At 45.2% G+C, this 16,449-nt stretch overlaps 1 protein-coding gene across 8 annotated transcripts in view; it reads left to right on the top strand.

Annotated features, from left to right (window-relative positions):
• Positions 1 to 16,449, top strand: part of FRMD6 (FERM domain containing 6) — a 191,265-nt gene that overhangs the window by 154,489 nt on the left and 20,327 nt on the right. For 7 of the 8 annotated variants that reach the window (XM_075613801.1, XM_075613800.1, XM_075613799.1 and 4 more), the window contains exons 4-7: positions 1,109 to 1,188; positions 4,956 to 5,032; positions 11,542 to 11,728; positions 14,862 to 15,017. In XM_075613801.1, the coding sequence (XP_075469916.1) occupies positions 1,109 to 1,188; positions 4,956 to 5,032; positions 11,542 to 11,728; positions 14,862 to 15,017 (500 nt within the window). The remainder of the gene's footprint in view (positions 1 to 1,108; positions 1,189 to 4,955; positions 5,033 to 11,541; positions 11,729 to 14,861; positions 15,018 to 16,449) is intronic. The other variant, XM_075613806.1, reaches the window with a different exon arrangement.

Here is a 16,449-nt window from a genome sequence, read left to right as displayed (position 1 = left end):
CGCAGCACATAGGAATGTTATAGATGCTGTCCCTGCCCCGTAGAGCTTACAATCTTATGTTTTTGGTGCCTGAGGCACAAGGAGATAAAGTGACTTGCTCATGGTCACAAGAAGCAGACACCAGGAATTGAACCAGGTTTCCGCTGCTGCAAACTTGGTATCATTGTTTACAGAGTCAGTGTCTTTACTCGCTGAGCCGCTGTGTTCTGTTGTGTGACCCAACCTGTAAAATTCTCAAAATTCTAATCACACGCGTGGTGCCACTCATTTCAAATTGGGTGATAAATTCTTCTATTTCACAATCATTGCAGGTTTTTTTCACCTTTCTCTATGCATTGCATTCATTGAAGAAATGGTCTCAAATTGTATTTACCTCCTCTTTGGGCTTAGAAACCGGTAAATGTCTGTCTACCACTGGGTGGGTTAACAGTTAGGTCAGAGGTTCTCAACTCCAGTCCTCAAGATCCTCCAACAGGTCGGGTTTTAAGGATATCCCAGCTTCAGCACTGGTGGCTCAATCAGTCAGTCAGTCTTTGACTGAGCCACTGATTGAGCCACTGATTGAGCCACCGGTGCTAAAGCAGGGATATCCTGAAAACCCGACCTGTTGGTGGCCCTTGAGGACTGGAGTTGGCCCACCCATACATTATATGCTTCCAACCTCCAATCTTCTTAGAGAAAACCAAGGCCAATCCCTTCGTTGCCAAAGGATCCTGCAGCACATGGCGGACGCATGTTTGGAAAGATTGAACATTTCCCTTTATTTTGCCATTAATAACAGCAGCGCTGTAATGGATGTGGTTCTCAACTCCAGTCCTCAAGACCTCCAAACAGATCAGGTGTTAAGGATATCCCAGCTTCAGCACAGGTGGCTCAGTCTTCGACTGAGCCTCTGATTGAGCCACCTGTGCTAAAGCTAGGATATCTTTAAAGCCTATCCTGTTGGGGTGGGTCTTGAGGATTGGAGTTGAGAACCCCTAAATTAGGTCAAGGTTATGGGCCTCTGTTCTGCCGTAGCTCCATCGGCAGGTAGCACCCCTCTGTCTGATAGCAAATGAATTTGTGCACATAGGTTACGTTAATTTCTCTCCGTTTCTTTTTGCCCCAGACAATGAACATGTGTACATGGAGCTTTCCCAGAAGCTTTATAAATACTGCCCCAAGGAGTGGAAGAAAGAAGTCAGCAAAGTACGTCAATTGACAAGCTGTTTGTTCAACACATTTTTTGGCTAAGGTTACTGAAGAAATGGTGCCGTTGGCATAATCCTGAAGAAACATAACTGTGGATAATGCCAAAGGAAGTCAGATGCTCGGCTGTTTTAATAGGAAACAGAACATTGGGAACAGATTGGGCCACAAGCGAACCCCCTAAAAGTGCTTCCTGGGGATACAGCTGTAAATCATTGTATCTACAGAGGTCACTGTTTTATAAGACTTATGAGACTTGGTAAAGGCAGCAGACTAGTGATATACCGAGTACCCGGAAATTACCCGGTAACCGGCTCACCCGGTGCTTTTTCAGCTACCCGGACCCGGCAGCAAGGGGGTTGGGCCCGGCACCGGGTAGGAACCGGCGCCGAGTAATGTTTAGAGTAGCTGAAAATACATCATCACTTACCTGCAGCCGGCGACGGAAGGTGAGGGAAACCGGCGAGGAAGACTGCGGCGAGATCTGGGAGCAGCAGCAGACGTCCTGTGGTGGTGGCAGCAAACGAAGAACCATGTGACCGCAACAGAAGAGTTCCTATTGGACAGCTGAGGAGGAGCCGGCTGTCCAATAGGAACGCTCCTGCTCCGGTCACATGGTTTCCCGGCTCACACTGATATCAGTTGCGTGCTGTGTTCCTGCTGCACCCGCCGGCTGATATCAGACTTCTGTTGCTGCCACCGCCACCAGGACGTCTGCTGCTGCGGCCAGATGTCGCCGCAGTCTTCCTCACCCTGCAGGTAAGCGCCGTCCAGGTAACTGGGTACCCGGTCTGGTAAAATTATTGATTTTGCCCGGGTACCCGTTACCCGGTTTTCTAAAAAAAATAGGACCCGGTACAACACTACAGCAGACTCTATATTGTCCATTAAACATTTTTGAAACTCTGCCAGTCCGTACACTTCTTCATACTGTAAAAGACGATGTAAGTGCCAGTCTTGGAAAACCATAACCACATAACCATTATTTAATGGGAGGACATTGTATCCATTTTGTTCTATCCCCAACATTTTAATTAAGTATCTCTGTGGTACTGTATTGTAAAAAAAAAAAAAAAAAGACGCAGAGACTGTACAAAAATCCTATTAAAATATGACGTTGACGATTGTTTTTTTTTTTAAACGTGTTATCACAAATTGTACGGTTTTAAGTTAGTTACATAGTTAGTTACATAGTAGATGAGGTTGAAAAAAGACATATGCCCATTAAGTTCAATCTACTGTATGCTAAATTTAGATGACAGATACTTATCCTATATTTGTATTTATAGTATATTGATCCAGAGGATGGCAAACAAAAAAAATAGTGAAATATAATCTAATGATATCTCATAAGTGGAAAAATAAATTCCTAGTTTTTCCCCATTTAATTTATGTCGCCAATTTATTCTTGCTTCCCAAATGCATAACCTTACATTTATCTGTATTACACCTCATCTGCCATTTACCTGCCCACGTTTCCAGTCTCTCCAAGTCCTTCTGGAGAGAAATTAACATCCTGCTCTGATTCTATTACCTTACACAATTTAGTATCATCAGCAAAGATGGAGACTTTGCTCTCGATGCCAACCTCAAGGTCATTAATAAACAAGTTAAAAAGCCGGGGTCCCAGTACCGATCCCTGAGGAACTCCATTCACGACTTTAGCCCAAGCTGAAAAAGTTCCATTTATAGTTTTCAATCCAGGTGCAAATATTTTTAGAGTCCAAATTGCTTTATTTTGTAACCTCTAACCTCTTGTGTGAAACCTTATCAAAAGCCTTTGCAAAATCTAAGTAGACCACATCAACTGCATTACCCTGGTCTAAATTCCTACTTACCTCCTCAAAGAAACAAATAAGGTTAGTTTGGCAAGATCTATCCTTCATAAATCCATGCTGACTATTACTAATAATTTTGTTATCCATTGGGTATTCCTGAATATTATCCCGTACTGTACTAAACCTTCACGTAGCTTACAGGTCTGTAATTCCCTGATGCATAAATGCTCAATACATACTGACAGACTATGAAAAGGAGACTTCTGTCATAGTAGCGTAGTAGATTAGGTTGAAAAAAAGACATATCGGCCATCAAGTTAAACCTTTGTCATAGCTGCAGTTACACTGAATGGTGTTTCCCTAGTATAGTGCCATTTTCTCTGCCCAGAAGTGCTTCACTGCAGATGTAATCCACTTGGCCTTGAGGACAACGTTTCAGGTCCTGCATGGCCATTTCTTCAGGTGAAGACCGACCCATGAAGGGCCTGAGACGTTGTTGCTGTTTCCGCTGTCTTCTGCAATAAATCTACATTGAATTTATTCACAAGGCGTTTGTATGTAATGACCCGCTTTATAGGTCTATTACTGTCACGTGTTTCTCTCTTCACTGCATCCCTAACACAGTTGATGTTAACACTGCATTCTTGGAGCTTCTGCTGTATTCTATTCAATGCTGCCTTCTGGACTACCAGTAACTAGTAGTAATGATTAATACTGCAGTCTATTACCACTGCTAATTTGATGGGATGTTATTCTCTCGGGGTCAGCAAATGATACATATTGCAATCTATGATCTATTGTGTAATATATAAAATATAGCAATATTTTTCATTTTCTCTACTTTTCTGTATTGTTCCTCATTCCTCTAGCCCAGGGGAGCGCAAAGTTTTTTTGCTGCGCCCCCGTGTCCCGGTCCCTGCACTCGCGCCCCCCCCCCCTCAAATGAGCTGACGTCACGTGACCCCGCCGTGTCATTTGACACTGTGTTGTCATGGCGATGTAATCAGAAACCGGCTGAATCCCGGTAAATTGAGTTTGCAGAGGCCTCACGCGGTCCCTCTGTCCCCCAGAAAAATCCCGCATTTCCCCCCCAGTTTGCGCACTCCTGCTTTAGCCCCCTATTAAACTTCATTAAGTGGAAGAATGTCTCTGCATGGGATAGAAAAACATGTCAGAAATAGTAAACGCTTCATGTAATGGGTAGAGTGGGCAGTGAACATATTTGAGAGCCAATAGATACTGCCGATATGACAAGCCGGGGTTTCTGGGAGACGCAAAAGAAACCATATAATTCCCTTGCAACATTGGTAATCTTTTTACCAAACTTTGTTCATAAATTAGTAGATTTTTCAGTTTTCTGGGGGGGAAAGTACGTTGGTATTTGTAATCGGTAACTATTTCATATGATGTGTTTGACTTCAACTACACACTATCCACGTATCTCAAAAATACTGCAGATAACATGGCATACAAATAAACAAAGCAAGGGTGTTCATTTGTTGCTTCCTATTGTTTTCTTAACAGAACGTCATGTAAAAGATTCAGACAGGTGCATTAGGCATCCTATACCAGTGCTAATCAACACCAGTCCTCAAGCCCCCCCAACAGGTCAGGTTTCAGGATATCCCAGCTTCAGCTTTGACTGAGCCACTGATTGAGCCACCTGTGCTGAAGCTGGGATATCCTGAAAACCCGACCTGTTGCGGGGTCTTGAGGACTGGAGTTGAGCACCCCCTGGCCTATACAGTCAGGGTTTGGAAGTAAAAAGGCTCACTCTATTCTTCTTCTAAACCCATAAGCAGAAGAGGAGCTGCTGGCTCTTTATTATAAGACTGGTAGTAGATTAACGTCCCCATACAATAAGATTACGGCTTTTAGTGTCTGCTACTTAACTGTAGCTTTGTTGATTTGTTTTTGTCTTTGTGTGTAGGGGTATTTAACAACCTTCGAACGTACGCGGTATATAATTGCATACGACTTTTATTTCAGGGTATTGACCAGTTCGGCCCACCTATGATTATCCATTTCCGCGTGCAATACTATGTTGAAAATGGTCGATTAATAAGGTAAGAAGGCTTACACAGGCAAAGAAACAGAATACTAATATTACCATAATATATAAATATGTATGCATTTATATAATATAAGTGTGTGTATGTGTGTGTGCGCATGCATATATATATATATATATATAAAATTTATATATATGTATATATATATATATATATATATATGTGTGTGTGTATATACTGTATATATATATATATATATATATATATATATATATATATATATATAATGTACAGAAAACAAGGCACTCGCCTATGCGTACATAAAGGTGGTATATAGGGTGCAGGCCGTCCAGGTGTCAGCAAGGCAGCACATCTGATATGAGAAAACAGGACAGGCACTCCAAGATCCAAAGGTGAAATGTATTCCTCAACATTTACGCTCCCAATCACGCCTTTATCACAAACCCAAAAGTTCCCCTGAGCATGATAAAAAAAAATAAAGAAAATCACATCTGAGGACGATCCTTTCTCTGGTTTTGACTTGGATTGGAAAATGTGTTTGACGTTCGACTCGAAACATCAGAACGTGCTTCGAAGTTTGCGAAATTAGGGTTTCAAACTCACAAAGTAAAGCTGGGTTCTAAGCCAAAGAAGGCAGGCTATAGAGAAGCCCTCAATAGTGTTCCCTCGCTGATCTATCCTGATAAGGGGAAATTGAGTAGTGTAACACACAACTGAGGAGAAATTAGTGAGTGGGATGTAGATGCCGTAAATAGTACCCTAAACAATCAATGATCAGTGCCCTGAGGGCAAAGGTCAGTGGGTAAATGGATATAGGTTAAAATACAACATTTGAATCGTCTAATTAGACAGTAAAATACAGGGGGACACAGTGTACGTATAGTGCAGATAATGCATTCCAGCCTGGTGGAGTGGAGTGAAATTCTGCTAAATAGTTGCAATCGCAGATTGCAAGCTGCTAAAGTAAACAACAGTAGCTGCCTGCAACAAAGGGGCCTTCTCTATAACTTACCCCAGTGGTTTCAAACCTTTTTTTGGTTAAGGAACCCTAGTTGACATTGTAAGGAACCCCAACCCTCTCTAATAGCGCGTCTGATATCAGATGCATTGTAAGGAACCCCAACCCTCTCTAACAGCGCATCTGAGATCACATGCATTGTAAGGAACCCCAACCCTCTCTAATAGCACGTCTGAGATCACATGCATTGTAAGGAACCCCAACCCTCTCTAATAGCGCGTCTGAGATCAGATGCATTGTAAATTCTTCTGTATTTGGTACAATTTTAAAATGACCTGAACATAACAGGGAACCCTTTTGGGATACTCTGGGGACCCTAGGAACCCTGGTTGAAAAACACTGGCTTACCCTCTTTGGAGGGCTTCTCTGGCTTAGAACCCTGCTTTACTCTATATTATTCCCCTAGTGCCCCCATCTGTCCCTTCTCGATCACACAGAGTTTGAGCGGGTGTCTCTCTGCTTCCATAGATTCAAACTCACAAACCAGCCCATCCTTCCCAAATACAGAAGTCCCCTTTTTGTTGATCAAGTCTGTCCTACACAATATTGTTTATTTGTAATTACATTTTTAATTGAAGACCAACAAATGCAGTTTATTACGTAAAGCGAAAAAAAACAGAACAATGAAACAGAATGGTCCACCAAATGGTATCATCATGATATATACTTGTTTTGTCAACTTTTTTTTTTTTAGATACAGTACTTCAAAAGTGAGCTAATGTTTAGAGGATGAAGGGATCACTTTACATGAGGTTCCCATGGAATTCACCATAACCAATCCACTAAATGGCATCACTTGTTGATCACTAGGGGTCACACGGGTCATATGTAACTCATTACTGCTCTCTCCTTCTTCCCACTGAGGGGCAATCTAAGAATAACAAGGTGGAACAGGTGGTAAAAAAGGAAAGAAAATTAGATGCACATCGCTGTAGAAAAACGTAGTACTGTAGGTGCGTCTCGTATCTACAGCTGTAGATAACTCATTCTAAGGCCGCGTCCATAGTAGAACGCGCTAGCTTCCGCGCTTCGTCCTCCTCCCGGCATCGCGCATCAAATACAAACTTTTTTGTTTTGCGAAGCGCCGCTCTCCCTGTAGCGCATGTGCACGCACTATGCTCATATGCATTAGCGTCCTAGTGTTTGTGTCAGCGCGAGCTGCGTAGCTCGTGCCATAGCCTGCATTACCCAGCAGCAGCCAATCAGGAAGAGGTGTCAGGAGCCTGAGGGTAGAGACAAGGAAAGCAGGAAACAGCATGGAAAGGAGAGTGTGTGTGTGTGTGTGTGTGTGTGTGTGTGTGTGTGTGTGTGTGTGTGTGTGTGTGTGTGTCTCTCGCACCTTTCGCCAGTGTATCCAGCATTTTTGGAGAAGCCATCTGGCAACCTAAGAGCGTGCTAATATTTATCACCCTTTTGTGAATCTGGGCCTAGGTTGGACCTGAATAAATCAGAACACGCTGCCATTTTTCCCTTCTTTGCAGTTTTAAGGCTAGTTTCAAAATTGGGACATCTTTAAATGTAGGTCCCAAAGCGTTAGGCTGCGCTTATAGTGCTTGGCGACGGCGAAGCGCCGCCGCACCAAAAGAAATACATTGAATCCGTCGCATGCGCTTATAGTGGTCGCGATGGCGACAGAGCGACGTAGCGACCAAACATTTTGAAGTCAGTAGAATTTGATTTTGGGAGAGAGTCTGTCTCTAAACCAATCACAGAGCGCCTATTGCACTCTGCCCTCCCCCTTGGTGACGTCACTGGCCTTGTCGCCAGCGACGTCGCTCAAACTTAAAGTTCAACTTTCGCCAATGGCGACGGGTGACATCATCGGTCGCGTCACCGGCACTATAAACGCGGCCTTATGTGAAAAGTACAGTGAGCAGAATTAGGACACACTTAAGGGAGGAAAGAATGCAGCAGTAGTTTCAATACGGCAGTAATATGAGCAGAGTTGTAAGCGTTACAGTGCCTTTATGACGTGCTTGTTAGATCATAGGCACTTGCTTATTTTTGGGAGCAGATCAGGTTGACCGCTCCGATGGAGTGACTAGCATGATGGAGATGAAGCTCCCTCCACTTCTGTTTGTGATATGCATGGCCTGCTTTTATCCAGGAGCCGTCACAGGGTTTCGGAAATGCAGGGGTAGCCAACTCCAGTCCTCAAGAGCTCCCAACAGGTCGGAATTTCCAGATATCCCTGCTTCAGCACACGTGGCTCGGTCATTGACCGAGCCACTGATTGAGCCACCTGTGCTGAAGCAGGGATATCCGGAAAACCTGACCTGTAGGTGGCCCTTGAGGACTGGAGTTGGCCACCCCTGCAGTAATGCATCTTTATTAAGCCGCTTTGCAAGCCTATCAACCATCTGAAAGGTTACACCACCAAGTCACGATCTCTCTGTGAACAATGAACATTTGCAGAACACAATACAGAGCATAGCTGCAGCTTCTAGTGGGAAATTGGACTGCTTAACACAGCGGTGCACAAACTGGGGGGCGGGAGAATTTTCAGGGGGGGTGGGCTGCCCCGCGCTATTCCCCCAGGCATTTAATTTAATGCCTGGGGAGGCGTGAGGCCTCTGTAACCTCACTTACCTACTGGCAGCCGGGTCTTCGGAGATGCGTCGTCAAATGACGCATCAGGGTCATGTGATGTTATGCGTCTCCATGGCAACGCGCGTCAAATGACGCGGTGGGGTTACGTGACCCGCAACGTCATTTCAAGCCGTGCCTTCGGGAAAGGGGGGGTGCGAACGCTTCGGCTCCCAGGAAGGGGGCCGCAGCTGAAAAAATTTGCGCAGCGCTGGCTTAACATATGAATACCAAGTAGCTGTTAATTTACTTTTGTAGAAGACAGTCAGGGATACCAGTCTAATAGCATGGAGTACTTCTATGTATAATTAAATATGCCCAGTGTGGAACCTTTTTCTAGGTCTAGTGTTATCTCTGGATGTATATGACTAAATGTTTAGAAAAGTCTATAAGGAATATGTATATATGTATCTGGCAGGGGGGGAGGGGGCAATTCCAGTCCTCAAGAGCCACCAATAGGTCAGGTCAAAGACTGAGCCACTGATTGAGCTACCTGTGCTGAAGCAGGGATATCCTTCAAACCTGACCTTTTTGGTGGTGGCCTTGGTTGCCACCTCTCCGGGTTTGACCCGGAGACTTCGGGTTTCGGGCACTTCCCTCCGGGTTTAGCCTGTCAATCTCCGGGTGGCGGCCTTGTGCGGTGGCGCCTCGGGTATTCTCCTGCAATTCCTCCTCCAACATGGCTGCACGTCGTCACGTGACGTTACCAAATCATTTGATGTGTTCACTGCAGTTGGAGGGGGAGTTGCCGCAGGATGCCGGGAGGCGCCATTTTCTCCGGGTTGGCCTTCAGGAGAAGGTGGCAGCCCTGGTGGGGGACCTGGAGGCATGGAGTTGGCCACTCCTACTGTATCTGGTGGGGGACTTTGAGGCCTGGAGTTGCCCACTCCTGCTGTATCTGGTGGGGGACCTTGAGGCCTGGAGTTGCCCACTCCTGCTGTATCTGGTGGGGGACCTGGAGGCCTGGAGTTGCCCACTCCTGCTGTATCTGGTGGGGGACCTTGAGGCCTGGAGTTGCCCACTCCTGCTGTATCTGGTGGAGGACCTTGAGGCCTGGAGTTACCCACTCCTGCTGTATCTGGTGGAGGACCTTGAGGCCTGGAGTTGGCCACTCCTGCTGTATCTGGTGGGGGACCTTGAGGCCTGGAGTTGCCCACTCCTGCTGTATCTGGTGGGGGACCTGGAGGCCTGGAGTTGCCCACTCCTGCTGTATCTGGTGGGGGACCTTGAGGCCTGGAGTTGGCCACTCCTGCTGTATCTGGTGGGGGACCTTGAGGCCTGGAGTTGCCCACTCCTGCTGTATCTGGTGGGGGACCTGGAGGCCTGGAGTTGCCCACTCCTGCTGTATCTGGTGGGGGACCTTGAGGCCTGGAGTTGGCCACGCCTGCTGTATCTGGTGGAGGACCTTGAGGCCTGGAGTTCCCCACTCCTGCTGTATCTGGTGGAGGACCTTGAGGCCTGGAGTTGCCCACTCCTGCTGTATCTGGTGGAGGACCTTGAGGCCTGGAGGTGGCCACTCCTGCTGTATCTGGTGGAGGACCTTGAGGCCTGGAGTTGGCCACTCCTGCTGTATAGCCAGGCAAATTCTAGCAGAAAATGAACAAGACATTTTTGCATGTGCTGTAATTAGCCTTTCATATTGTTCTGCCGCCCCTGACCTCCGCATAGCACAATCATATAGTCATTGTGACTCCATTGCAGATGTCTTGGTGTAGGGTGTAGTCACATGTTGTACCCCAGTCAACTATTTAATTTTTCTGGAAAGCTACAGGCATCAGCACAATTTAGCAAACATCTGGACTTCATCACACAAGTGAAACCGATTTTAGCAGGAAATGTGGTAACTCTACTCCGTGGCAGGAAAAACAGACATTTCGAATGTTTTTTTTTTCTTCTTTAATGACCCATCAGTAAAGGAAAAATAATTTAATTTGGTGTATTTAACCCCAATTATTTATTTTGCGAACAATAGGCCTTCTCTTTTGCTTTCCTGATCTTCGTACCGTGCACACCCTGGAATTTCTCTGTTTGGGAAATAGTGATGTTACATAATTGTAGGCCTTCTGAAGAATCTCATGTTGTATGAAGTGCTTTGTATCCCTGGTATTGCTGTTGTATTGCTACAGTGAAGCATGTTATCCCACAAAAAGCAGTATGAGTTTCCACCTGGTATATGCCGCCATGTTGCCGCCCTCAGCATGGCATATATTTGCTAACCTGATTATGAGAAGGTGTTACATGCCTTTGACTCATTCCATCTCCAGTAAAACCCGTAAAGTGCAGCTGATTCTTGAAATATTAAAAATGGAAATATTACTGTGTGCTCATTTGCATGTCTTAGACAGGTCTGTAACCCCGCCTTTCACCATTATCACCCAGCACACAGCACTTCCACTGCAGCAAGGGATTCTGGGAAATGACATGCAAATGAGCACACAGTGCCACCTTTTGCTTCAAAACCATTAACATGGTTCCCTATAGGCTTAAGCTTGCTGCATGGGGGAGCAAAAGGTGTCACTGTGTGCTCATTTGCATGTCATTTCCCAGAATCCCTTGCTGCAGTGGAAGTGCTGTGTGCTGGGTGATAATGGTGAAAGGCGGGGTTGCAGGCCTGCCTAAGACATGCAGATGAGCATACAGTAATATTTCAGTTTGCTATATGCTTTGCTGTTGGGGGTTTTTGTCACTTTTTTTTTCACCCACCATAACTTATTTAAATATAAACAGATATTTAACCATAAAATCTATTATATCTAACCCATCATCCCTTTCTTGTCTTTGTGAACCCCCTATGAAAAAGAAAAAAACTTTGTGAGTTGAAAAATAACAATATATATTCTGAAACAAAATGTCTATTGCAACATGATAGGAATTAGAATAACAAATATTTATCTCGTTTTATTCAGCAGGCAACTTACCTTCTGCTCTTGTTTTCCAGCGACAGAACAGCGAGATACTATTATTACTGGCACCTGAGAAAACAAGTGTTACACTCCCAGTGCATGCTGAGAGAGGAGGCCTACTTCTTACTGGCAGCCTTCGCTCTGCAGGCTGACCTAGGAAACTTCAAAAGGAATAAGCACTATGGAAACTATTTTGAGCCAGAAGCTTACTTCCCTGCTTGGGTACGAGTCTATATAAAGGTTTCTTGTTATTTCTTCCAATCAATGCTGATTTCAACATGTTGTTGTTTTTTTATTAGTAGTGTCTTGCGTGCCCTAGCGCACACTGGCCTACGTTTATTAAGCAGACCTTACACTGACCATTGGCTTGAACGAGCTGTATGGCGTCTTCCACTGCCGGGAGATGTCTCATGGCAAAAGACAGCTCAGTAGATGACGCCTATTATCCAGTCCGTGAGAAGCGGATTCTGTTAATCATAAAGCGCCAGATCATTTAACCAATAAGAAAAAGTAATACACAACGTCTGAATATTTAAAAGCTTCAAAATAAGTGATGCTGTGATGTAGAACGGAGGCCTGATACCACAACAGATAATGAAAAGGGGAAAGCTAATACGAGTAAAATAAATATTGCGAAAAGTCGGCATCTCAAAACTCAAAAGCTAATTCCTTATCATTGTGTGGATTGTTTTGATGCACATATTAAAGGGGAGAAAAATAAAATAAATAAAACCCAGCAGATTGGACTGCTGCTTTAAGGCTCCGGCCCCAGTCACTGCGTGCGTGCGTGCGTCAGAGCGCCTGGCGGCGCCTGCACCAGTTTCAGCTGTGGTCTGGGACGCGCGTCAAGAGAAGAGCAGGAGATCGCGATGGGGGTGTGGCGGGGGTGCGGCCATGATGTCACGCTGCTGGTTTGCCCTCATTGGCTGAACCGCCGCCATGACGTAGCCAGCGTTCGGCCGCCGCGCCAAAAGACAAATTTCTTGTCTTTTTGCAAAGGTGGTCGCGCATCGCGCTTTCTGCAGGCGCGCGCCGGCAGTGACTAGGGCCGGCCCCCTAGAGGGCCGTGTCTTGTTTGAGCCGCGCAAGCCGTAGCGCGCACGCAGCCACGAGCAGTGGGAACGAGGCTTAAGGCTTTCATCTTAAGAACCATGTGAGTCCATGATTGGAAGAGTCTGCATTCACATCATCAGAAGCCATCCAACTACATCAGTGTCACAGATAAAGCCAGGAGCTTGTCCCAGGGGTGCGCAAACTGAGGGGTGGCGCGAGCAGGGGCTGAGAGCAGGCAGGGGGGGGCGGGGAGAAGAGATTGCGCACCCCGTGTTACCCAATGCTTTGGACAGTCTACTGTAAAATTATTTTGATGCAATATTTTTGTTCATATGTTAAATGAACAACAAAGTAAGTAAACTGCTTTCCCTACTTAATAGCCCGGCAGAAACACATTCACACACAACATATGTTTTAAAAAAAATAAAGGTTATTTCATAAACCTGTTCCCTGTTTTTTTTGTCCCAGCCCAAATGTTACTGATCAGAAGCTGCCCGGGCCGCCTCCTCCTCCTGCAGGGCTGCGGTATCAAATGACGCTGCAACGTCACGTTTCCATGACAACGCGATGCCATGTGACGCCACGTTGTCATGGCAACGCGACACCATGTGACATTGCGGCGTCATTTGGTGCTGCAAAGCTACAGGAGGAGGAGGGCGGCGCGAAGGAAAAGGTTAGAGACCTTTACAGAGGCCCCACGCTCCCCGTCCTCCTCCCCTCCCCCTCCTCTCCCCGTCCTCCTCCCCTCCCCCTCCTCTCCCCGTCCTCCTCCCCTCCCCCTCCTCTCCCCGTCCTCCTCCCCTCCCCCTCCTCTCCCCCTCCCCTCCCCCTCCTCTCCCCCTCCTCTCCCCCTCCCCTCCCCTCCCCCTCCCCTCCCCTCCCCCTCCTCTCCTCCTCCTCTCCCCCTCCCCTCCCCCTCCCCCCTCCCCCCTCCCCCTCCCCCCTCCCCCTCCCCCCTCCCCTCCCCCCTCCCCTCCCCCCCTCCCCCCTCCCTTCCCCCCTCCCCCCTCCCCCTTCCCCTCCCCCTTCCCCTCCCCCCCTCTCCCGGCAATCAGTGGGGAAGAGAGCGGGGTCTCTATATATGGGGAAAAGAGAGAGACAATTTGCTGCCCCCAAATGTTGCCGGCCTAATGGGAAATCCACCACTGATTGTGGATCATATCATTCAAATATTACATGTACTGGACTGAAGCAGAAAAGAAATAGATAGGATATGGCAACAAAATATGCAGTCAAACGAAGAAAAAATGTACTTCTGGAGAAACTGGCTCAAATGCCTTGTTAGAAGTAAAGTTGAGCAGATGAATGTAATATAATACATATGGTGAGCAATTCTAACCAAAGACATCTTGTTAAAGAATCCAGCACAGCAAGTGAAGAGGAAAAACACGCTCCCAGAGAGTTATAAAAGATAAATGGCATTTTGGGGGGATATTAAAGACTCTTTCTCTCGTATCTGCACGAGATCTTGAGAATGATTACACAAGAGCTGAGCCAACTGGTTTACACCCAGATAATGAGTTTAGTCTTATTTCCAAATGTGCTTTCTGCTACTCGATAAACCTAATGATTCTTCTTGCAAGGGAGGGTAATGATCATAAACGGATTAATGAATGTTGTCTACTTTGCAAAACAGAGCAGCAAATATGCTTTAAGCAGCAATTAAGCTTTCCCCCTTTTTCTTATTTGTATATATAAAGCGTGTGACGATGTATAATTCTGCATTCTTACCTAATCTGGCAATCGTTTGGTGCTCCTGTTATAAATCTATAAACATCTTGAATTGTGTGCCTAACATAATGGCCGCCTTTCCGTTTCAATCAGTCCTTCAGTCAGGGTAACTCAGCAGCTACAATGTACCCTTATATTACTAAGGTAACATTATCTGTTGTTGCAGTTTGTAGCTCAAACTCCTGGGAACATTGGCAACCAATTATCCCACACAGGAAAGTGTTACAAAGATCTTGCACTGCTGGGGAAGTGGGCTAAAACCTGCGATAGAACTCAAAGGAAGCTTCAAAACTCATTAAAAATGGCATTAATAGTTAAATGATGATAAACAATAAATACTACAGAATTGATTTTATAAAAAAAACAAACATCAGATTTGACATGTTTTGTTGCGTTAACCCCTTTGTAACAAGTCATCGTTTTTTGCCTGTTATTATGAAATTCCCTTTGAAAAGTTTGCTGAAGGTTTGTGCTGCTGAATAAGGGAACTTAACCTTAAACTGTGGGTAACACTGCTGACCTCTACTGAGTATTGAAGTGTAAGTTAATACGCAGGCTTCTCTCTACGCAGGTGATTAAGAAGAGAGGAAAGGACTACATCTTAAAGCACATTCCAAATATTCACCGAGATCAATTTGCACTGACGGTGTCCGAAGCACATCTGATGTATATTAAGGAGGCAGCGAGGCTGGATGATGTTGCTGTTCACTACTACAGATTATACAAGGTGAGGGAGCAGGAGATGGGTCTTTGACTGAGCTACCTGTGCTGAAGCAGGGGTATCTTGAAAACGTGTCCTGTTGGTGGCCCATGGGGACTGTAGTTGCCCACCCCTGGTCTAAGCACAGTGCGTTGGTTCCACATACTCCCCAAGAACATCAATGTCCTGACAGACATCGAAGAGTCGCGTTGCTAATCCCGCGTGCTTAGCATAGGAGAAATGTACCGGTCTTGTGGGGCACAGTTCTGCTCTAATGCGGGGAATTGTCATCTAAATTATTTCCAGACATAAGTGTCAAGAGCAAAAGAGGCGCGGCAATAATAATGGTAATCAGAATGCCCTTGCCAATGAAAGTAACCGTGTGTTTGCAATCTTTGTGAGACTAAAGCATCAAGGTTATGGAAGTGCTGTTCAACTGTTAGAAGTTAAACCAGGGGTGGGCAGCACCAGTCCTCAAGGGCCACCAACGGGTCAGGTATTAAGGGTATCCCTGCTTCAGCACAGGTCTTAGACTGTACCACTAGTTGAGCCACCTGTGCTGAGGCAGAGACTGATTGAGCCACCTGTGCTTTAGCAGGGTTATTCTGAAAACCTGACCTGTTGGTGGCCCTTGAGGACTGGAGTTTCCCACCCCTGAACTAAACAGACAAAGCTCAATGATTTTGTAGGGAACACTACTTGGGAGACATTAGATTGCTTTTGGTACTGTAGGCAGCCTCTGCTGGTGCCTCATTTTGCATTAAATGCTGAACTAGTCGATGTTGAATTGCTCTTCCATCCATCGGTGTAATGTTGTAAGACATATTTCAAAGTAAATAACAGCCTCAGTAATTAAATATCTGTAGATAATTGGTTCCTGTGTTTTTCCCCTTTAGAAAACACATTTATCTTACTACATTGTGCTGCAACGTTGCTGTAAAGTGTTCAGTTTGCATGTATTCTAATTCAACAGATAATCACTGAAAGACAAGTACACATGGTGGGGGAGAGGAGCAGGGGCAGGGAGAGATTATTGCAATGTTTCAGCATACCCTGTTAACTTATATATATAAATATATATGTACGTATATGTATGTATGTATGTATGTATATATGTATATATATATATATATAAGGGATTCTGGGAAATTCATTTCAATGGTGAAAGGTGGGGTTGCAGACCTGCCTAAGACATGCAGATGAGCATAAAGTTGTATTTGCATATTTGCTTTCCTGTGGCGGGTTTTTGTCACTTTTTTTACTCACCATAACTTAACTCAGTATTATATATATATATTATATATATATATATATATATATATATATATATATATATATATATATATATATACAGTATACAGTATACAGAATAACTTCTGTTTTGAAAAAGTTTAGTTACATTTGGATTAATGGCTTTTGATTCATTATTTGCAAAAAATAAATAGCTGGACCCAGGAGG

Source organism: Ascaphus truei, chromosome 9 (assembly GCF_040206685.1).
Source record: "Ascaphus truei isolate aAscTru1 chromosome 9, aAscTru1.hap1, whole genome shotgun sequence".
NCBI lineage: Eukaryota > Metazoa > Chordata > Amphibia > Anura > Ascaphidae > Ascaphus > Ascaphus truei.
This window is presented reverse-complemented; position numbering and strand designations above follow the sequence as displayed.